The sequence below is a fragment of the Pseudonaja textilis genome, chromosome 1 (genome assembly GCF_049901715.1).
Source record: "Pseudonaja textilis isolate UNSWEBS1 chromosome 1, rPseTex1.2, whole genome shotgun sequence".
Classification (NCBI taxonomy): domain Eukaryota; kingdom Metazoa; phylum Chordata; class Lepidosauria; order Squamata; family Elapidae; genus Pseudonaja; species Pseudonaja textilis.
In genome coordinates, this window is record NC_141990.1 from 297,568,394 (window position 1) to 297,592,391 (window position 23,998).

General features: G+C 37.3%; 1 protein-coding gene across 1 annotated transcript; it reads left to right on the forward strand.

The window, feature by feature from the left end:
- The first annotated feature begins 619 nt into the window (after nucleotides 1–619).
- SLC25A47 (solute carrier family 25 member 47) lies at nucleotides 620–23,704 on the forward strand. The gene is made up of 6 exons (XM_026698500.2): nucleotides 620–799; nucleotides 14,258–14,301; nucleotides 15,107–15,178; nucleotides 16,012–16,194; nucleotides 17,517–17,793; nucleotides 22,801–23,704. Exons 1-6 carry the CDS (start codon nucleotides 772–774, stop codon nucleotides 23,079–23,081), a joined length of 885 nt encoding a protein of 294 aa, XP_026554285.1. The 5' UTR covers nucleotides 620–771; the 3' UTR covers nucleotides 23,082–23,704.
- Nucleotides 23,705–23,998: the final 294 nt, after the last annotated feature.

Below are 23,998 nucleotides of genomic sequence, written 5' to 3' on the forward strand. Positions count from 1 at the left end.
GCCCATTATAAAATTCAGATGGCTCTAAGTCAGGGGTGGGCAATTAATTTCTGTCGGGGCCACATGGAAAATCAGATCTGCGTTCGAGGCCGAACCAATTTTATCAAAGGCCATTATAAAGGGCCCATTATAAAATTCAGCAAATTATATATAAGAATATTATATGTGTGTGTGTGTGTGTGTGTGTGTGTGTATATATATATTCTTATATATAATTTGCTGCATTTTATAATGGGCCCTTTATAATGGCCTTTGATAAAATTGGTTCGGCCCTCGAACGCAGATCTGATTTTCCATGTGGCCCCCGACAGAAATTAATTGCCCACCCCTGACTTAGAGCCATCTCACCTGAATACCAGATTGATCTGTATCTCATTCTCTGTTGGGCAACAGATTCAGCAAATCAAGAAACAGGATTTCACTTTTTAAGTTAAAAGAATTCGTATCCATTATCTGGAATTCTTTCAGCTCAGAGTTAACACTTCAGTTTGCAGGGCAAAAGGCACCAGAAGAAAGGTCTCTGTCCTTTGTAACAATTTCAGCTGGCTGCTATGACGTTATGAATTGCCCACGTTCTGGGGACAATTTCCAAATTCTGGTGATAGACCTCTTTCAATTCACTTTCAGAGAGAAGTGAAGACAGAGCTGGTGCTGCTGTCTCCAGCACCTATTGTTCAAGAACTCTCTCCAGAGTTCTCTCCTTCCTAGAAAAACAGATTTTTCTTCAAATATTTTCTTCCTGGATGAGCAAACACAGCTGACGTGGTGCAGATGGATTTTGTTGCTGGAGCCATTGGAGGTAACAAATAATATGGTAGTATTTTGATGAAGAGAGACAAATGTCATTTCTTTGATATCATGGGCATATCCCAGAACTAGAGTTAAAGAGTGAGAACTTAATCAAGCAAGAAGATAGCTGAGGATAGAAGCAGATTTGGGATTAGTGCCAATAGTCCTTCTACATTTAATTCTTTAATATAATTGTGTATTTCCTATCTAGCCTTACAGACTATCATTGTTTCCAACACAACCATACATTACTTCAGACATTGCTCTTTGTTTTAGGTTTTCACCTTTCTTTTTGAGGATCTAATCAACCCCATCTGATGTTTATTTTCTTCATTTTCCCCCTTAGCCCTTTACTCTTTTAAATGTATTTAATTCACAATTCAGTTCTTACTGAATTGAGCAAGATACTTCAACATATTTCTTTTGCAGTGTTTACTCACTTTTTATAGTGTCCATAATAATTCAAAACCCACCTTCCCTTCCACCCCATTAAACAATCTATTCTCACCGTGCTCCATTTTATGTTTCTTTCTTTTAATATGCTCAAGTCTACTTTTCTATCTAACAAAGTAGGCCACAGCATGCACTTAAACATAGCCGCTTTCACTTCTTTAGACAAATATCCATTCCTCTCAATAGGTCATGTACCATCTATTTGCATATTTTAACATTTCTTCAAGGTATTTCCCCATACTCATTAGCTTCAAAACAGTGGGTGCAAATGAATCATCCCATACCTGACCCCTTTTATTTGTGTGTAATACGTGCAAGGCACATTTAAAAAAGAGCAGGCTTTGATAGCGGGTTACATCTGCCGTTTTGAAACCAGTGTCTCTGGGGATGGCCCGTATAATTTTACTGTTCTATTATTATTTTTTTTGACTGTTTATGTATCACTTGCAATCATTCACTTCATTTCTCCTCACACTCACCATTACCTTACTCTTCTGTGCATTAATTTTTCAAATCAGCAGTTGTGAATCATACCATTTATCTAACAAACCTTGCAAACCTTTTGGGTTCTCATTTACCTTTTGAATACATGTACATTCATGCCTCAAAATATCATGCCCCTAGTATTATCCTTAATATTTCTTATGCACATCTTCTTACAGTAAATACATTAACAAAGGGACATTGCACACCCTTGCCTTACTCCAAGGTCAGTGTTGTATCATTCACTAAGTATAACAATTATTTGCATGCATGGTTTACTACCATTAAGTACCACTTATATCACATTCAGCAACCATTTTTAACTCCATATTAATAGAAAGCATTCCACAATTCAAGCTGATTCTGTTTGTCATAAGCTTTCTTCTACCCTAAAAATATGTACAATAAACCTCACATTTCTCAATGACCTGCTAAAGATCATTTCCCTTGCTCAAAGAAAGCACAAATTGACTTTCTCATGTTTTGCTCACTGTCTCCTCTCATAACCATTTTTGATCAAAATTCTGCCCAAAATCTCCTCAGCCATACTTAGCAAACGCATACTTTTGCAGTTTTTCCATTGCATTCCTTCTGCTATTTTTCCCTATACAGACTGGTACCATAATGCTATTCTTTCAATGGCCTATGCACAATCATCACACACATTAAACCCATTGCTTAGCTAGAAACAAACTGTATGGCTAGTCTTCTTCCAATCATAACCATCTGCATTTTTAGCTTCATTATTTTTCACTTTTTTCATCATTCCCATACCAAATACCTCTTGCACAATATCCTCACTTCAGTTTCATCTCAACTAATTCCATCACATTTATTTTTAATTCTTCACTCTGCTGGAGGCTTCTTTTCATCAGAAAGATTGAACTGTACTTCAATTGCTCCTTGAAGTTAGAGTGAAAGTTTGTTGCCCTCACCCTTGTTTATTGGTACAATACATTCAATATACATTGATGGAATTTGTCCTGAATTGTCCTGTGAAATCAGGGTGTGCTATAAATAAGGCTGGACAAAATTACTTCTAAAGTTTTTCCACTACAACTGTCAATAAATTATTGGAAAAAATTCTTTTGATGCTGTGATTTCTGGAGAGGGTGGCATGTATATAAATGAGGAACTTTACCAATTCTGTAAAAGTAGAAATATTATTGGCCAATCCATTCAATGTTCTGGCAGCTACTTTTCAGCCTTTGCTCCACTCTTTTGGCTTTCTTTGAGACGTTACTAGTTTAGTACTGATTAATGCAGTCTAGAGAATGCCATGGTTCAGTGCTCCTGGGACTGCATGATTCAGCAGATAAGAAGAGTCTATGTTTAAAAATCGTGAAAAACTGAAGAGTGAAAATTTTATGAATTTTTTTGCTACTCTCCCTGTTCTTAATAGGCCAAGAACTAGGCCAAGCCAACTCACATTTGAACTTTATATATTAACTTTCCTTATTTATGCTCAATAAGGTTAAGTCAAAGTGATATTTTAAATATTTATTTTGGAATTTTTTTTTCCAAAGTTGAATATTTATATGGATTATGACTTGCAGTCAGGATGGATCAATGGTGTTAAGTCCACTGAATCCAAAAACTGTTGCCAATATATCCAAAATTCTGTGCCATCCTAAGGGATACCGGATATCAAAGGCTCATTTGGATTATTCTAAGACAGATAAGAAGTACCTCATTTTCCATTTTTACTTTATTTCTGAGTGAAACTAGGGAAATGTATGTTGAAGTGATATTGACCCAAGAAATAAAGAGGGAATATTTGAGATAGGGTATACCAGTTTGGTCTAGTGGTTAAGTCATCAGGCTAGAAAATGGGAGACCTTATGCATGAGAGCCAGCTGGGTGACTTTGGGCCAATTGCTCTCACTCAGGCCAACCCATCTCACTGGGAGTACGTTTGCTGCCATGAGTTATTTATAAAAATAGCAGTGGGATAAAAACTAACTAACTGTGTAACGAACTAAATAAAATGCAAATCATTTTTCCTATAAAATGTTTTACACATAGAAAAACCAACTTTAGATACATATCAGAAGGCAAAAGTCTATCAGTTTGAAACAATTTAAACTCAGCATAATGTTTCCCTAATCGAGAAAAGTCCTTTATCTTTCCCAGTTCAGAAGTTCTCTCACTTCCCCTTTGGTTAAATATGGCATTTATTTATTCATTACATTTTTATCCTGCCTTTATTTACAATAACGTTCTAAACCATATTACATTGTCTATCTTATTTGCAACTTACCTATAGACCATAGGTTCCTTTTTAACTTACTGAAATATACTAGTCTAAATATGTAGAAACCATGCTAGGGCTAGGCAGGATTCATAAACTTCAGGCTTAGTCTTTTTAGTCACAGATATTCATAATGTTTTTCCTTCACCTTATAGAAGACATATATGTTGAAGCTAAGATTGTCTTTGATTAGAATATTTGCACTGGCAATATTCCATTACCCCTAGGATTACCATGGCAAATTAAATTACTGAATGTGGAAAGATACTATTTGTAATGCAAATGAGTGTGGAAAGATACTTGTAATGCAAATCATCAGTCTGGCTCCTTTATATAACATTTTACAAAGCAGTCGAAGCCTACTGTAACTACACAGCCAAAAAGGCATTAAGAGTTGTTAACCTAATCCTGCGTAGCTTTTTCTCTGGTAATATCACACTACTAACTAGAGCATACAAAACATTTGCTAGACCAATACTTGAATACAGCTCATCAGTCTGAAACTCACATTACGGATCTGATATTAATACAATTGAGAAAGTCCAGAAATATTTCACAAGAAGAGTTCTCCACTCCTCTACTCGTTGCAGAATACTTTATGCCACTAGACTTGAAATTCTAGACCTAGAAAACCTTGAATTACGCCGCCTTCGGTCCGATCTAAGTAAAGTACATAAAATTATATATTGCAATGTCCTACCTGTCAATGAATACTTCAGCTTCAACCATAACAATACAAGAGCACACAATAGATACAAACTCAAGGTAAACAGCACCAAACTTGATTGCAGGAAATATGACTTCAGCAACAGAGTGGTCAATGTCTGGAATACTCTACCTGACTCTGTGGTTTCTTCCCCAAACCCCCAAAACTTTAACCTTAGAGTGTCTACTATTGACCTCACCGCTTTCCTAAGAGGTCTGTAGGGGGCGTGCATAAGCGCACCAATGTACCTACCATCCCTGTCCTATTGTTTCTTTTTATTTTTCTTATATGTATCCATTTCATGTATTCATAACTATGTTTATACTTATACCTGTTATCTTATAATCGCTTGACAAATAAAATAAATAAAGATCAGTTTTAAACCTCATATAGGAGAACAATGCTACCCACTCTCAGTGCAGAGTCTAAGTCTGATTTAAGACAGCTTACATTTATTGTAAACTCTTTGCAAAAGCAGCATAGTCGGTACTTCTGATTCTATCATTGGATGCAGGCAAGAAGACAAAGTTCTGTTTTCTATTTGAAACAATTTAATCCAATTATACCCTGAGCAGATCCGATAGTGAAAGAGAAAGTTTTCTGTGCTCCCAGCAATGTGGCCACATTGTCGCAGAAGAGAATGAATATCTTTACAGCAGATCTTTATTTCAGTGCAGTGTTCATCTTTACCATGGGAGAAATTGTAGCCACCTCATACGTATCTTGGTCACATGTGTAGAATTACATTGGAAGGGTGTTTATTAACTGGCCTCCTCTTCCAGATTGGGCTAATACTAACACACAACACTAGTGTTTCTTTTTAAAGCAATCAGGCAAGCTGTTTAGAGCCAACATGAATGAAAATGCATAAAGGTAGTCATCATAAAACAAATATTTCTTAAAATGTCTAGTATTCAGGCTACCATTGGAAAAAACAAGGGTAGAACACGCATGCATAAATTCCCCATTTGATGCACAAGCTCCTCCTGTTAAGCTTGTGGGTATTGGAGCAGCAGGGCAATACAAAACAAAAACAAGGACAAAGAAACCAAGTTTATGAATGCTTATGCAACATGTGATAGTGAGCGATTCAGCATGGTCTGATGGGAAGAGAAGAATGATTTCCCTATCTGGGCCATTCACATGGCCCCCGCATGACTGTATCCTTTGTCGTCTCAGATACCTTTGTATTTGTATTTATTAGAACACAGAATAATAGAGTTGGAGGGACCTTGGGGGTCTTATATCAGACATTTTAAGAAATTTTTTATTATGAGTACTTGTTTATTATGAGTTCATTTTGACTCTAAACAGCTTGCATGATTGCTTTAAAAGGAAGCATTGATGTTGTGTGCTAGTATGGAAGAGGAGGCAGGTTAATACAGACCACTCCTAATGCAATTCTGTACAAGTACACTGAGCCTCACTGGCGCAGTGGTTAGAGTGCTGTACTGCAGGCCACTTCTGCTGACTTATCGGCTGCCTGCAATTTAGCAGTTCAAATCCCACCAGGCTCAAGGTTGACTCAGATTTCCATCCTTCTGAGGTGGGTAAAATGAGGACCCAGATTGTTGGGGGCAATAGGCTGACTCGATAAAACCACTTTGAGAGGACTATAAAGCATTATATAGCGGTATATAAGTCTAAGTGCTATTGCCATGTAGCCAAAACAGGAGGCCCTATACCATTCAGGATAAATGGCAGTCCAGTCTTTTCTTGAAAACTTCCAGTGACAGAACCCCACAACTTCCATAGGTAAGCCGTTCCACTGATTAATTGTTCTATCAGGAAATTTCCTCTTATTTCTAGGTTGGATCTATCTTTAATAATCTTCCACCCAGTACTTCATGTCCTGCTCTCAGGTGCTTTGACTTCCTCTTTGTGATAACCCCTCAAGTACTGGAAGACTGCTATCATATCACCCTAGTCTTTCTCTTCATTAAACTAGACATCTAGTTCCCTCAATTGTTCATCATATGGCTTAACTTCCAGTCCCCTAATCATCTTTTTTGCTCTTTTCTGCACTCTTTCTACAGTCTCAATATCTTTTTGTACTGTGGTGACCAGGATTGGATGCAGTGTTCCAAGTATGGTCTCACCAGTGCAACATAAGGCAGTACATTACATCAAGGTTGTCAAAGTCAAGGCCTGCAGGCTGCATCTGCGATGTGGTCAGATACAGTCTGTGGGGCCATCCTGGTCTACCCAGTGTGAAGATGAAAGATCAGGCCAACGTAGCTTTGGCCCAGTCTACCCAATGTGAAGAGGAAACATGACAGCAGTTTGGGGAGTGGCATCAAGCTCCAGTCAGCCATGACCCCAGCCCCTGCAAGGTCAACCACAACCCTGATGTGGCCTTCAATTAAATTGAGTTTGACACCCCCGCTTTACACTATCTTGAGCATTTTTGGCTGCTGCAGCACACTGTTATCTCATACTTGTTTCTTAATTACTCGGTTGTTTTTTCAAAATCACCCTCACTATCAGTGATAGATTTTTAGGACTGAAAACTCCAATTTTGAATGCTTTTAAATATGCAGATAATTTGCCATTCAGTTGCATAAGAACTGACAACTGTCAACAAAGATAACCTTTCAAAAATCCAAATCCACTGTGTTTCAACACTTTCATCTCTTGAATATATTCAGAATGTCATTTTTCCTAGAGAAAATATTATATTGAAATATAGTAAAAAAAAAAAAAAGTTTCACTGTGGTGCATACTGAGAAAATATCATGGAAGTCTCTGTTTTTTGTACTCCAAATAAAAATTTCAGTACTGTGGGCAGGAAGGGAGAAAGGAGGAGGAGGATGCTTCCCTCCAACTGGGCATCAAAAACTAAAAGGGTACCCACTGGGACGTGTTGTAAGGGTTGAATAGAGCATACATTTCTGACTTAAAGGGTCACTGCAGGATCAACTGCAAATTATTTAAAAATGCCAAGAATGCAACAGCTCTGAGCTAAATGGCTATTCTGGGTAATTACTACAGGTAGATGCTGGAAGAGAGGGGACATAGCAAGTCATGCAGCCAATTTAAACTGGGGCTGCTCCTAGAATGGAACATTTGCTCTGAAAGGCTGAAGATGGCTCAAGTTGGAAAGCTTGAGTTTTGAACTGAAGCTGGAAAACACAGACATGGGACACATTTGTAAAGTGCTGGGAGTAAGAAGATGATGATAGTATTCATTTTTATAGCCAGGAAGTGGTGACAGGCCTATATGAGGGGTGGGACAGAAAGAAAGCACAACTTTGCTCTAAATCAGCCTAACCTCTAGTTACTATTTATAAAAGGTCCACTGCTTTAGCTATTGGTTTTGTTGGCTAAGGATGGTGGTAAGTTAGCCCAACTTCTAAAGCAGTGGTGGGATTAATTTTTTTTTTACTACTGGTTCTGTGGGCATGGCTTGGGAGCCATGGCAGGGGAAGGACACTCTAACAATTTCCATTCCCTCCCCACTCCTGGAGGAAGGTTACTGCAAAATCCTATTCTCTCCCAACTCCACTAACCTGCTTTCCAGCTCTGTTCTCCTGTGCAGGGCGATAAAAGAAGACCCAGCCGATCAGCTGGGACTCAGGAGGCAGAGAATAGATGGGGGCGGAAGTGGTATTTTCCAGTTCTCTGAACTACTCAAAATTTCTGCTACCAGTTCTCCAGAACTGCTGTAGACACATGTCAGGCTAACAGCCATGATATTCAGAACTGGAAATATTACCATTTCCAGTCCTTGCTATATTACAAGTGGCATTGTTAAGGGAGATTGCACTAAATAAATATCTCTACTGCATACTTATTGCATATATAACAGAATAGTAGAGTTGAAAGGAACCTTGGAGGTCTTCTAGTTCAAACAAGAAACTCTACACCATTTAGATCAGTGGCCCGCAACTCTTTGGGCACCAAGGTTCAGTGGAGAGAGGTTTTTCCGTGGACCTGTGTGTGTGTGTGTGTGTGTGTGTGTGTGTGTGTGTAGTTCTGTGTGCTGCCTGCATCCCATGGATGGGGCTTTGCTTGTTTGCGCAGACCAGTTTTTGGCATGCCACAGACTGGTTCCTGTCCACACACTGGAGGTTGGGGACCCCTGATTTAGCTAACCTCTGAGGAAGGCATTCCTTTTGAATTTAAAAAAATTCTGTTTCTTGATCATCCTATGAACTTTTGTACAGTACAAACAGTTTTTTCCAAGGTACTCAGAAAACAAAAGGAAAAAGACTATAGCAGAGATGAAGCTAATCTTACTGAAATCCAGCTGAAAGTAATAGTGATTTGTTATCCAGTTTACTACAGCGTGGTTTAAAGAGGTAATGAATATCAAGCAATCAGTATAGATTTCTTAATCTGGATCTCAGTACAGAGTGCTTTTGGATTCCGTTCATAATACATTTGATAACATGTCAGTAGACCTCACTGTCTTACACAGTGATCATTTGTAGTTATGACAGGGATGAACAAGTAATTTTGCAACCGATCACAGCATTTGTGACCTTTAAAGATATGTAAAACAAAGCAAAACTGAAGTAAGTTCATAAGCACAGTTGTGGTTTCACTTAGCAATTGCTTCACTTAGTGCCCAAATAGCAGATCCCAATTGTGGTTGTTAAATGAGGACTACTTGTATTAAGCCGCTCTTGTTTGAAGTTGATCAAGAATTAAAAAGCACACTTAAGGGAGGTCAGGATGAATATGTGCCTGGTTAAAAAACAAGAACACCTTGAGTTCTTGGAAGTAGAAAACCAGTCAGAATAAATTACGATAATCATATTCAGGAATACATTTTTTCCTATTGAGAAATTATATAATTAGGGAAATGAGAGAATGTGCAAGAACCTATCCTGTGCAGCTTGATTTATGTAATTATTAATTCAGGCTAGAGATCCTTCAAAACACTGTGAAATATCAGTGTTTGTTATTTTAACTGTTCAGGTTATGTGGTTGAGGGACAGTTATTTTGATCCTCAAATAACCTGTTTATCTGGTCTATTAAATGTCACATTTTGATTATTTGACAGTAGGAATTCCCTTTAAGTGTGAATAGGCTAGAATTAGATATGTATTGCTGGTTTAACAAATTTCCTTACCTGTTGTACTTCCCCACACACACTCCTAAATCTTTGAACGAAAGTTGCAACTGCAAACTGTAAGACTAACTCTCTCCTCACCCCCACCAATCTGTTTTAACAGGTTGAAGTCTGTTCAGGTTTCAGTTTCTAGTCCTATATTGCAAGCATCATTACCAAAGGATTACAGGAAAGAGGAACCTCACCTCTTCCATTTCTTTCCCAGTCTATTCACTCAATTTCTGTGAAACCTTTAATCAGATATATTTCCAAAATGGTGACCAGCTGGGAGAGGCTAGTATCAAGTCACTCATTTTCAGTTAGTCAAGGAAAGTGCTAGTAAACATATACTCTGGGAACAGCTGAGGATTTGAACTATTTCCATGAATGCATCTTGCTTGACAGATAGAAACAAGAAGATGAAAGTATGTTATCACTGTGGATAGATGGAGGCCTAGCAAAAAATATAACAACTAGAAACATCACTGAAGTACTTATTCTGAAAAGAAGGAATATTATGGAAATCCTGAGCTTTGGCAGAGTGAAAATAAAGTTGTGGGCTGGGTTTCTTTCTAAAATTACATTTGGAAGGACATATGTTTTTTTTTTAAAAAAACAGGAACAGTAATGTCTATAGCAAACCACAGTATTGCAAAAATGAAGACATGTGCACATCATCACACAAATGCTGCCTTTATGTACTTGTATCCCAATGTCTGATGCAAGTTTGTAGGTCACAGCATTTGCACAATTACACAGTCATATTTATCATTTGGCACCCTTCCCCCTTCTGTTCCCACATACTCATGAACAAGGAATCTTTGATAGGAATCTTTGGTTCGTGTTAATCCTCAGTTTAGACATGTGGAAAATAGTACAATGCCTTAACTAGAAATATACTAAATAACCTCTAAACTTTTGTTTCTACTAATCTACTATCCACTTGCTAAATTTGGATGGACAATTCATGTTCTTTGTTCTAATGATTCTTTAGCTGAAGCCAGACATGGATTGAGTAGCTCTTCAAGCAGAAAACATTGAACAGATGACTGTAAAAATTACAGTATAAGGAATACTCCACCTGGCATTGAATGCCCTGAATTAAAACCATGTATATAAAAAAGACAACTGAAAAGATTAGATTCAGAATGTATTTTTTCTCTGTATGATGAATTTGGTTTCTTGTTGCATGTACTGGTGAAACTTGAAAAATTAGAATATCATGCAAAAGTTCATTTATGTCAGTAATGCAACTTAAAAGGTAAAACTAATATATGAGATAGACTCATTACATGCAAAGCAAGATAGTTCAAGCCTTGATTTGTCATAATTGAGATGATTATGGATTACAGCTCATGAAAACCCCAAATCCACAATCTCAGAAAATTAGAATTCTGTGAAAAGGTAATCAGCTAATTAAGCCATAACACCTGCAAAAGGTTCCTGAGCCTTTAAATGGTCTCTCAGTCTGGTTCTGTACGAATCACAATCATGAGAAAAACTGCTGACCTGACAGTTGTGCAGAAAACCATCACTGACACCCTCCATAAGGAGGGAAAACCTCAAAAGGTAATTGCAAAAGAAGTTGGATGTTCCGAAAGTGCTGTATCGAAGTACATTAATAGAAAGTGATGTGGAAGGGAAAAGTGTGGAAGAAAAAGGTGCATAAGCAGCAGGGATGACCGCAGCCTGGAGAGGATTGTCAGGAAAAGGCCATCCAAAAGTGTTGGGGACTTTCACAAGGAGTGGACTGAAGCTGGAGTCAGTGCATCAAGAGCCACCACACACAGACAGATCCTGGACATGGGCTTCAAATGTCATATTCCTCTTGTCAAGCCGCTCCTGAACAACAAACAATATCAGAAGCGTCTTGCCTGGGCTAAAGAAAAACAGAACTGGTCTGTTGCTCAGTGGTCCAAAGTCCTCTTTTCTGATGAGAGCAACTTTTGCATCTCATTTGGAAACCAACGACCCAGAGTCTGGAGGAAGAATGGAGAGTTACACACTGCAAGATGCTTGAAGTCCAGTGTGAAGTTTCCACAGTCTGTGTTGATTTGGGGAGCCATGTCATCTGCTGGTGTTGGTCCACTGTGCTTCATTAAGTCCAGGGTCAATGCAGCCATCTACCAGGAGATTTTGGAGCACTTCATGTTTCCTTCCGCAGACGAGCTTTATGGAGATGCTGACTTCATTTTCCAGCAGGACTTGGCACCTGTCCACACTGCCAAAAGTACCAAAACCTGGTTCAATGACCGTGGGATTACTGTGCTTGATTGGCCTGCAAACTTGCCTGACCTGAACCCCATAGAGAATCTATGGGGCATTGCCAAGAGAAAGATGAGAGACATGAGACCGAACAATGCAGAAGAGCTGAAGGCCGCTGTTGAAGCATCCTGGTCTTCCATAACACCTCAGCAGTGCCACAGGCTGATAGCTTCCATGCCACGCCGCATTAAGGCAGTAATCGCTGCAAAAGGGGCCCAAACCAAGTACTGAATACATATGCATGCTTATACTTTTCAGAGGTCTGATATTGTTGTATGTACAATCCTTGTTTTATTGATTGCATGTAATATTCTAATTTTCTGAGATTGTGGATTTGGGGTTTTCATGAGCTGTAAGCCATAATCATCACAATTATGATAAATCATGGCTTGAACTATCTTGCTTTGCATGTAATGAGTCTATCTCATATATTAGTTTCACCTTTTAAGTTGCGTTACTGAAATAAATGAACTTTTGCACAATATTCTACTTTTTTGAGTTTCACCTGTACCTAAGATATTATGATAAGCATCTGTCCTAAAGCCTCATTTTATTTATATCTCAACTTTTTCCATGAGAATGTACACAAGAAATTTCCTCTAATTCTATGCCTACCATAGGTGAATAAGGCAGGTTGGGTGAAAAACAGTGATAAATTATCCAATAAGCCTACAATTGTGAAGGATGTAGTGGTCAGGGACAAAATGAATGAAACAATAAGGGGGGAATTGCAGAAAAGGTTACAGAGTCCCGAGAAAGAGGAAAATGTGAAAAAGAAACACAAAATATTTCTGCTTTCATTTTGTTTCATATAAGATAGGGCATAGAAAAAGTTGAATAGGCCTTCAAGATTTTGATATGCTACTTTATGTCATTAAGGCACATCCTTTCTTGACCTGACCTTTCTCAATATGTTTACAGTAGTTGAATGGAGATAAAGACCGAACTCTTCCTAGTCCACAACCAATACTTCAACCACTACAATATTTTTCATAGTATACACCTACTTAAACTGTTAATGGAAAATTCACTCATGGATTGTATGACTTGTTTGTTTTTCTTCTTCAGTTGTGGCAGCAGCTCAAATTTTTCAGACCCGGAGACTATTTTGGGCCATAGAAGTGTCTGATGGTGGCTATATTTGGAGTATGGAAATCTCTTGAGACTGTTTAAAAGCTATGTAATTACTGTCATTCAGGGCATACTAGAAAAGGTCAATTGATATAACAATTTTATCAAGACCAGCATGATTTTTTCTTATTTTTTCATTTTCTGCCTTCTTTCATTTATAGTTTATGCTTCGGTTGTCTTCTATTACTTTTTCCATTAGCAGACTTGGTACTCCTTGGAGAGAACACAGTATATAGCAAGGGGAAAATATTCCCATGATTCATCAAATTCCTAGGTATGTCAAAGGAGAACATCAACCACAAACCACAAACACCTACACCCCCAGAATAAGCCAATAGGAATTGAGTAGGCTCAATAGTTGCTAGAAGGCATGGTACATTAAGTATCAAATGGGAAAAAATGGAAATGTACCTAAGCTAGAGAAGTGAATTAGCTTGCTTGAGCTCTAAGCAGAAGGTTCTGTGGCCATCCAGTAGTTGTTGGACTGTAGTTCTCATCAGCCTGACCATTGGCCATTCTGGCTGATGTTGATCAAAGGCAATAACCATCAACTCTCTTTAATATATTTTAATCCCAGTAATTGAATTAGGAAAGTTGTGGGTGCAGAGTATTCTGCACTCTTCATTGTGGATGTAGAATATTAATTTCCTGGAGAAATGTTTTAAAAGAAGACCTGGTTATTTAACATTTCTTCATATGCTAAATATTTACAGAACACATATAATCAACATGCAGAATCAAGAGTCACATCTAAAAACTTGGATATATTTTTATTTCTCTGACAATGTTTTTCTGAGACTGTCTAATCATAGAACACTGCATCAAAAGGAGAAAAAAAATCCTGCTAAATAAAAGCAAAGGAAAAACAGCTAAAGAGGAAACAGCTTTACAAAATCCAGACAAGAAAAAACTGGGAATGGAATAAGAACATTTTACACTGAAATTCTTGATTGTGGGATCTTTTTGTATTTTTTTTAATATTTGAATTTGCTGAATGAACCACTACAAGATGTCTGCTTTCCCACTATTTTTTCCTATTTATTAAGCACTAATATTTATGAGCTTGAATATATTTAATTATAACACTTCCCAAAGAAATTCACATACAATTACCTGTTTCAGGTGGTGTTAGTGCTGCAGTAAGTTATCCATTGGATACAATAAAGGTATGTCAGCCAGTTTCTTAAAAGTACTATTTTGTGTATAATCCATACATACAAACTATGTAGGTTTCTTCTTTGTGACTGAGTTAGCACTTTGTGCAGCTGATGCTTTGCTTAATAAACTATATTTTACAATCTACTATGGGTGGGTGCACATAGTGTGCCAAATCAAGAGCAAACAAATCATATAATGATTAGGCTCATTGTGTACACAGTTTTCCCCCCTCTTTCAGGTAAAGGCTCTCGGGTGAGTTAAAGAATTTAGCAGAAGGATTTCCAAAGTTCACCCTCCTAATCCCGTCAGAGCTTCAGAACCATCGTAGACAGAGCTCTGTTATTTGTGGTACATGATCCTGGGTTTATAAATTGATGCATCTTTTCTTTTATATATACAGAGAGCATTTGCACCAAGACAAATTCCTTGTGTGTTCAATCACATTTGACCAATAAAAGAATTCTATTCTATTCTATTCTATTCTATTCTATTCTATTCTATTCTATTCTATTCTATTCTCACTGAATTATAAACCCTTCCTGCCTATCCTAGATTTACACAACATGCTAGACCAAAATGTGGTTGGCTAATTAAAAGTGTTCTTGGCTGATTTGGTGTGTTGCATAAATACTGATTGAGCTATAGATCTCCACTATACTTCTTCAAAAACAAATTTTCTGCACTTTTAACTAATATAATGTCCTTGTCCTTATTGCTTATAAACAAAATGTATGTTTCATAAAATGCCCAATTGTGGTACTTCCGTTTATACATTTGATGTGTAAAGTGGATTGCTTCCCCTTGCTTTGGTAGGTGAGAATTCAGACAGAAGCACACTATCGTGGAATATCGCACTGTATCAGAGAGATATATAGAACTGAAAGGGTATGTATAACTGAGAATAATTAACTATCCTGATTTTTAAAAAATCATTTTTTTGCTTTATTATCTCTTAAAGAGCCTAACAATATTCAGAAGAGAATATTAAGATTTGCATGCTGTTCCAAATAATTTAGTTTTTTTTTTTTGTTTAGCAAATTTATTTTACAAGCTGAACACATGCCAGGTGTAAGAATCTTTCCTCTAAAACCCTTTTGACTTCAGTTTCCATCAACTGAAGCCAGAATGGCCAATGATGAAGCATTGTAGAAATTGTATAAGGACCTCAGATTTATTACCTGTAATTTTTTTTACAGTGTAATATGTAGCTACATAGAAAGAAGATAATATGTGGCATTGCACTAAAACAGGAAATATTTTACCTGGCTGTTTTTTGTGACTTTCTGTTTAGCCAGCTGAGTGACTTTGGGCGAGTTATTCTCTTTCAGAACCAACTCATAACACAGGTTGTTGTGGGGAAAATAGGAGGAGAAGGACTATTGGGTGTGTTCGCTGTCTTAAGTAATTTATAAAAACAATAAAGGTGGAAATAAAATAATATAATTAATTATGCCTACAGCTTTTTTTTTTAACCTAGCAACAAAAACTCAAACCATTGGGCCACATGGGTGTCAAATTCAATCATGTCACATGATGTATCACAATGTTTTTTGCCTTTGTTGAGCTGGGGTAGGCGTGGCCTGCACATGACACATCCGGTCCATGGACCACCAGTTTAACAGACCTGCCTATAATCTATTAGTTCCTTACAACAAATCTTATGCTTTTTATTCTTCAATTCTAAAAAGGCATTTTGCTCACTTTTCTGTTCCATTCAGGTGCCAGGTTTCTTCAAAGGCATTTCAATAACGATTTTAATGACATCACTGATCTCATCATTTTCATTTGGAATCTACAAAAACTTCCTTTATGGTATCTGTAGATTACGATATGGCTCTGCAGACAGAAAACCATCAAAAGTGGATATATCTTTTGCAGGTTGTGTTACTGGAGCTGTCCGGGTAGGTTAAAATAAAATAAAATAATGTGGGTAAATCTATTTGTGGGCTGAGGGAACAGGATCTGTCAGCATCTTCTATTTACCTTCAAGTCTTTAGAAATGAGGTGGGCCATCTGTGGTCCCAAGTTCTGCAGTTTCCAACTATTTAGATGTAGAGAAAATACGAAAGCTACATTCCAAACTCTAAATCAGAGGTGGTATTCAACAGGTTCTGACCAGTTTTGGAGAACCAACAGCATAAATTTAGAGTAGTTTAGAGAACCAGCAAATACCACCTTTGACTGGCCCGCCTCCATCTATTCTCTGCTTCCTGAGTCCCAGCTGATTGGCTGGGTCTTCTTTTGTTGCCCTGCACAGGAGAACGGAAATGGAAAGCAGGTTAGTGGGGTGGGGAGGGAATGGGATTTTGCAGTAACCTTCCCCTCCCATGCCCACCAAGTCACACCCACCAAGCTACACCCACAGAACTGGTAGTAAAATTTTTTGAATCCCACCACTGCCTAAAATACATATGTTAACTTCCCTTTAACTAAAATAAATCAGAAAAATTCTTGCCCTTCTCAGATATATGATCCAACTTTTTCATTTTGAACCTCTCACACACACCCTGAAATATTAAGCAGCCCTTTCCTGCTGCTAAAATGTTCTCTATTCCTCTAGACTGTTACAGAAAAATTTCAGGGCAGATATGCAAAATGCAAACATGACTGGAAAATATAGGAATATATTTTAGTTAAAGGATCAGATATGATACATGAAGTTGAGCGAGGGTCTTCCAGGTTCTGGGCAGCAAGATGTGATTCTAATAGATGAACTGTCCAGACAGTTTAGAGTTAATGGGATTTGGGATAATTAGTTAGGAATTGTGAGCTGTCCCCTTAAGGGAATGCATCATGGTAAATGTAGTTAAAGTATCCTGGGAAATATAGTCCATGTCATGTGATCACATCTGTAATCCTGATTGGCCACTAAATTGATCCTTGTTGGGTTGGGGGAGGTCTCCCTCACTCTTGCCTGAAGACATTACTATGAAGCTTCTTCAATCATCATGGGGTTGAGACTTTATTATCTTCCTACACCACAATTCAGATATGCAAAGGATTGGACATTAAGAAGAACCTCATCATAAATGTGAATTGACAGGATGCCTGATGAACCAATAAAAAAGACTTTGTGTGGATGCTTTGTGGAGTTTATCTATCTGCCTCTGTACAGTATTTGTACAGGACAGGCAGAATAGTAGGAAGATAATAAGGTCTCAACCCCATGATGATCCTAACTCTAATCTACATTCTAACTCTAACTCTTAATTATATGTTCTAGGTTGTGCTAATATCACCTGCAGAAATAGCCAAAGTAAGATTACAGATCCAGAAAGACCCATATTACTTGATAGGATCAGCTCGTCCCTTTGACTCCCAACCTAAGTATCAAGGTTCCTTGCATTGTCTGAGGACAATAGTCAAAGAAGAAGGCCTTGCAGGTCTATACAAAGGATCTTTGGCTCTATTGGGCAGGGATTGTCATTCATGTGGAGCGTATTTTCTCACCTACTCTGTCCTGTGTGATTGGCTTACTCCAACTGGTAAAAACAAACCAGGTATGTGCATGAAATGGGAATCGTTTGTTTCAGAAGCTTTAGATGTCTGTCTTGCCTGTTTGTGTCATAATAACTTGATATATATTCATTTCCAATTTGCATTTTTCTTTGTCGCCCTGCGTATACAAACATTTTAAAGCATCATTAAAGATACTGGAGGGAGAATATGTTCATCTTTTGAATACCGGCTGGCTTCCCTCAGATCTCTGCCAGTGTTTACACAACTACACATTTTTGTACTAAGGAAGATTTGATAGAGGTGTAGGATGTTACTGTGCCTGATCCCAGATACTGCAAGTTCCCACACCCTACTTCCATAGAGTTAAACAAAGCACTTTCTCAGAATGTCTATTGGAGAACTTCAGAATCAGAACAGAACCAAAAGGGACCTTGGAGGTCTTCTAGTGACTGTCCAGTTTCTTCCTAAAAACCTCCAGTGATGAAGGCAAAGCTGTTCCACTGGTTAATTGTCATCACTGTTAGGAAGTTTCTCCTTAATTCCAGCTTGCTTCTCTGCTTGTTTGGTTTTCATCCATTGTTTCTTGTCCTGCCTTTTGGTGCTTTGGAAAATAAATTGACCCCCTCCTCTTTGTGGCAGCTTCTCATGTATTGGAATAATACTATCATGTCCCCCCCAGTACTTTATTTTTATTTATTTATTTATTTTGTCAAGCAATTATAAGATAACAGGTATAAGTATAAACATAGTTATGGATACATGAAATGGACACATATAAGAAAATAAAAAAGAAACAATAGGACAGGGACGGTAGGCACGTTGGTGCACTTATGCATGCTCCTTACAGACCTCTTAGGAAATGGGTGACGTCAATAGTAGACAGTCTAAACAGTAAACAGGTTAAAGTTTTTGAGGTTTAGGGAAGAAACCACAGAGTCAGGTAGAATATTCCAGACATTGACCACTTTGCTGCTGAAGTCATATTTCTTGCAATCAAGTTTGGTGTGATTAACCTTGAGTTTGTATCTATTGTGTGCTCTTGTATTGTTATGGTTGAAGCTGAAGTATTCATTGACAGGTAGGACATTGCAATGTATGATTTTATATACTATACTTATTGGACCGAAGGCGGTGTAGTTCTAGGTTTTCTAGGTCTAGAATTTCAAGTCTGGTAGTATAAGGTATTCTGCAACGAGTAGAGGAGTGGAGAACTTTTCTTGTGAAATATTTCTGGACTTTCTCAACTGTGTTAATATCAGATACGTAATGCAGGTTCCAGACTGATGAGCTGTATTCAAGTATTAGTCTAGCAAATGTTTTGTTTGCTCTCGTTAGTAGTGTGACATTACCAGAGAAAAAGCTATGTAAAATTAGGTTAACAACTCTTAATGCCTTTTTGGCTATGTAGTTACAGTGGGCTCTAGCACTTAGATCATTAGAGATGAGAACTCCAAGGTCCTTGACGGAGTTTGGATCATCAACAAGGTCTTGACTATTCAGCTTGTATTTTATTTTCTGATTTTTTTTGCCAATATGTAAGACAGATCATTTATTTGTTGAGATTTGAAGTTGCTATTTGTTTGACCTTTCTGATACATAGTCAAGGTCTTTTTGAAGGGTAGCAGTACTGTCTGTGGTGTTGAATAGCTTTACATCATCAGCGAAGAGAACACAGTTGCTCTTAATATGATCACAGAGATCATTTATATAGACTATGAAGAGAGCTGGTCCTAGAGCAAGTGCCCTGGGAGACACCACTGTTGACAGATACAGAATTTGATAGGACATTCCCAAATTTGACCATTTGTTGTCTGTTTGACAGGAATGCTTCTATCCAGTTGTGCAGGTGTCCAGAGATACCATCAGATTTTAGTTTTAGAAGTAGTTTGCCATGTACCACTGAATCAAAGGTTTTACAGAAGTCTATGTAGATTGCGTCTATTGCTTTGCCCTGATTGAGTTGTGTAGTCCATATGTTTCTGCAGTGTAAGAGTTGCAGATTACAGGATAGTTTTTTTCTGAAACCAAATTGTTTATTAGAGAGTAGGTTGTTTGTCTCTCTAAGTGGAGGATAATGGATTGGTTAATAATTGATTCCATGACTTTACAGGTGACGGAGCATAAAGAGATTGTTCTGTAATTTTCAACTAGGCTGGGGTCTCCCTTTTTGAAGATAGGGATGACCATGGCTTGAGACCATAGGTTTGTCAAGGAGCTGGTCCTGAAAGATTTTTCAAAGATTATGCTTAGAGGTTCGGCTATGGCAGTGGATAGCTTTTTAAAGAAGTAGGCACATATTCCATCCGGTCCAACAGAGAGAGATGGTTTTAGATTGCATAGTGCTTTTTCAACATTGTCTTCTGTGAAATCGATATGTATTGGATCATTGTAGTCGTCTATGGTTCGACTAGGAAATACTGGGCATGATCCATTGTTGTTTACAAATACTGAGCCAAAGAATGTGCTAAAGAGGTTGGCTTTAATAGTGTCATTATTGCAGTCTTTACCATTAGGTCCTTTCAGGGGTGGGATGGGATACTTCTTTTCTCTAGATTAGCCAAACCTAAATCCTGCAACCTTTCTTCATATGTTACACAGGTTGTGTAACAGTGTTAAAGTGCTTTTTACAAAATTTTGTTTGAACTCTTATGAAACTGGTTGACAGAGGCTGTGTTCTCTGATGTCATTCATCAGCTCTTCCTGCATAAAAGGATTTTTAAAAAACTTTTGTTTTCTTGAATTTATAGTAACTAATGCTGTGCATTTAAAATATTAAATATGCAAATGTTTTGCAAAAGTTCATAATTTATTATAAAAATTGATATATGTCTTTAAGTTTTCATATCTACCTGTTACTGAAACAGCAAGAATTATGCAAGGATTTTTCAAATTGTGAATTTTTTCCTTTCGTTTTTACTGGTGAGAACAAAGGGAAACTGTATGAAATGATATATAGATATGGTTGAAGCATGGATGATTTACGTAGAAAAGTTTGAAGGGGTTTATTAAATGGTGTTGATATAAACTTGGTTTAGCTTTTTTTTGCCTAATATTATTTACCTGGAAAGGGAATGGGGCGAAAGATATGTATGTGCTCAATAAATGAGGAAAGAAGGGGTGGAAAAAGTAAAATAATAATAATATCTTGAGGCAGCAGCCCCCATTGCCCTCTCCTTAATTCTGGGGGTGATTGTCAAAATCATTTTAGGTCTTAAGGAGAGAGTAGTCTACTATAAAAGATGGATTTGTTTATAACTATGCAGAGAAGCTCTCATCTATGGAAGTGAAAGGAAGCTATAAGGAATATAGGACTATATCAGCTTTTCTGAGTATGAAGCATAGTAAATGATTATTCATTATATTAGGAAATAGAGTTAAGATTTCTTTTTTGCTTGCCTTAAGGGTTTTCTTTTGGTTCAAAACCCTTGCTTGCTTGAGCAATACAATCAACAGTCAAAAGAATAATAAATAATAATTTAAGAGTTGTGTTTAAAATTGCATGGTGAAGGTGTGGACTCGGATTGCTTCCCACTATTGTTACTTTTACTAGTAGGGTTGCAGGATCATTCTGGGTGCTTATAAACAAACAAATAAACGAACAAATAGATAAATATTATAGCCCACCCTCTTCCTACCTGTTGCCCTCCAAATGACCAATTACCAGAATTTACAGCCAGCAATCCCAAAACACTGAGGAAAGGCTAATACTCTGGCTAACAACTTCTTATAGCAGATTACAAAACTGTAATAAAGTTTTATTTAAGGTAAAACTATAACAGCTTGAGTCTTGAGGAAAATACCAGTTTCTCCCCTCACTGAAGTATGTTACCTTGCAGGGAACGCCCCACTCCAATTCGATAATCTGGCTCTCACGCTATGTTTGAACTAACATTGTAAACAGATTACTCAAATTTGCCCCATACTGCTGTAGTTTGGCTTAACAGAAAAATCATAAAAATCAAAATGAGATGAAGACAGTGAACCTTATTTGGAATTTTTCAGCAAACATCTGAGTCAAATGTAGGTAGTATTTGAAGAGGGAGGAAAACTACTGTCGCATACTTGAAAAGAGGGAAGCATGATGATTAATAGAATTAGAGAACTTCTTGAATGTGTCATCTTGTGTTTCACAATACGAATGTAAGGCATCTTGGGCATGAAATAAGGAAGGCAGGTCAAAGAGACATTATGACATTTTTATTTTAGCTATGCCCTTTTATCTAATCATTCACTTACAGAGGGGTTTTTTTGGGGGGGGGGGCTTAATATGATACATGGTACAAAGGGTTATGTCAATGCAGCAAGGTATTTCAAATCCTTCTTAATGTTCAGATCTGGTTATAAGTGGTCACTCTAGAACAGAGGTCTCCAAACTTGGCAACTTTAAGACTTGTGGACTTGAAGAATTGAAGTCCACAAGTTTTAAAGTTGCCAAGTTTGGGGACCCTTGCTCTAGAATGTGTTTAAGTGTGGTTATTTATATGGTCTGTCCCAATATCCAGGACCCAAACAGGCCAGCCAGATGCCCTTGACAAATGTTTGATTCTCTCCATGAATTTGTTTAATTTTTTTTGACAGCCATATCAGGCTACTATCATCAAATTCTGTAGTCACACATTTCGTAATTCCTCTGTGTATACATGTGTGTGTGTTAGATGGAGTTTGATTTGAGAATGCGGATTGAAGGTCTTCCCTTTGCTTGGGAAAAAGACACAGGGGCTCATGTTTTGCCTTGAAGTGATATTTTATGAGGATTATATTAATTTACATAATGCTTTGTTTACCCAAAGGAAGATGACCCTGAGTTTAAGATGATCCTCTCTCAAAAAAGAAGTTAAAAACAAAACCATAAAAACTTGTCACCCTTCATTCCTTTATTTTCAGCCAATATAAGAAACCTTCCTAGGATAAGGTGGGGAAAATGGCTTTCTTTGAGGTACTTTATATAGTTAATAGAATGTTTGGGATATTTCTTTTACCAACATTTGGATTTTTAATAATTTTGGAGTATTAATGACAAGTTACAATATTAATACTTATGTTTACAGACCTTTGGGCTGTGCTTCTATCTGGAGGCTGTGCTGGTGTTCTTGCTTGGGGTACAGCAACCCCAATGGATGTCATTAAAGCCCGAATGCAAGCAGATGGTGATGGACAGCGTAAATATACTGGACTAGTGCACTGTGTCAGAGACAGCATAAGGGAAGAAGGAGTAAGAGTTCTTTTTAAAGGCCTTGGACTAAACTCACTTCGTGCATTTCCTACAAATATGATGATATTCTTAATTTATGAAGCTGTTCTTAGATTTGGGGAACGTTTGGAGAAATGAAGATTGTATTTCAGCATTATTCTATAAGTGGTTTTAAAGCCAATTTATTTAAATACTTTTTTAGAAAACTCTTGGCTTGATAAATTATCTTTATGTTTGCAAATTTCAGAATTGGATGTATGCATTAAAACTTTATTATGCTGTCAATAGTTTTTTGGGGGGTGTTTGTGTAGCATGAGGGGAATAAATTAGGATGCTTTTGTTTATAATTACATAATTACAAACAAGAGTTAGGATGAGTTCACATTGCTAGAATTACTGATCTTGTAGGAGTTCTTCTAGGAGCTGAAGGCCTGCTGTTCATTTAATCAATTCAAGAGGGTCAAAACTGTATCTCAGTCTTGACTGCATTTTCTTTTATTTATTAAATATGCTTTTAAAAAAAGACTCCTTGAAGATTAAAGATACTGTTAAAAATAAGATAACTTTTTAATTGTAGTCTGTATCTCACCTAAGTTTAAAAATCATTTGAAAGGGGGCGGAGGGTTAGTATACATTTAAACAATGACTGTGTTGCCTACTTCATTAATTATGGGATGATGACAACTAGCTTCCTTGTCAAAGGAATTGTTTGTAAATAATAGTACGTTAACGGTTAAACACTATAAAAATTGAGTATTTTTTTTTAAAAAAGTATTGCACATGTTTGTTATGTGTTGCATTTGTCTTGATTGTGTCTCAATCAAAGAATAAAGCCTTCAGCCTATTACTTATATCACAATGGTTTCCCCTGCCCTGCCAATCATTTGTCTCCTCTCTCTCTGCATTTAGTGTCAGAAAAGAAAGGAATTCAAATACCCAGGAAGGGCATAAATACATTCAAATACCCAGGAAAGAAAACTTTTGTATATCAGATGCTCACCCATTATAAACTCTTGGGCTGAAAATACTTAAGAATCGCTCCAAATCAGGGACCC

What these genes read in the sequence shown, in the direction of transcription:
- SLC25A47 (XM_026698500.2), top strand. Translation starts at nt 772, where the DNA reads ATGGATTTTGTTGCTGGAGCCATTGGAG. An exon ending in ATCCATTGGATACAATAAAG is followed by an intron (nt 14,302 to 15,106) that starts GTATGTCAGCCA and finishes TTGCTTTGGTAG; the next exon opens with GTGAGAATTCAGACAGAAGC. An exon ending in GTGTTACTGGAGCTGTCCGG is followed by an intron (nt 16,195 to 17,516) that starts GTAGGTTAAAAT and finishes TATATGTTCTAG; the next exon opens with GTTGTGCTAATATCACCTGC.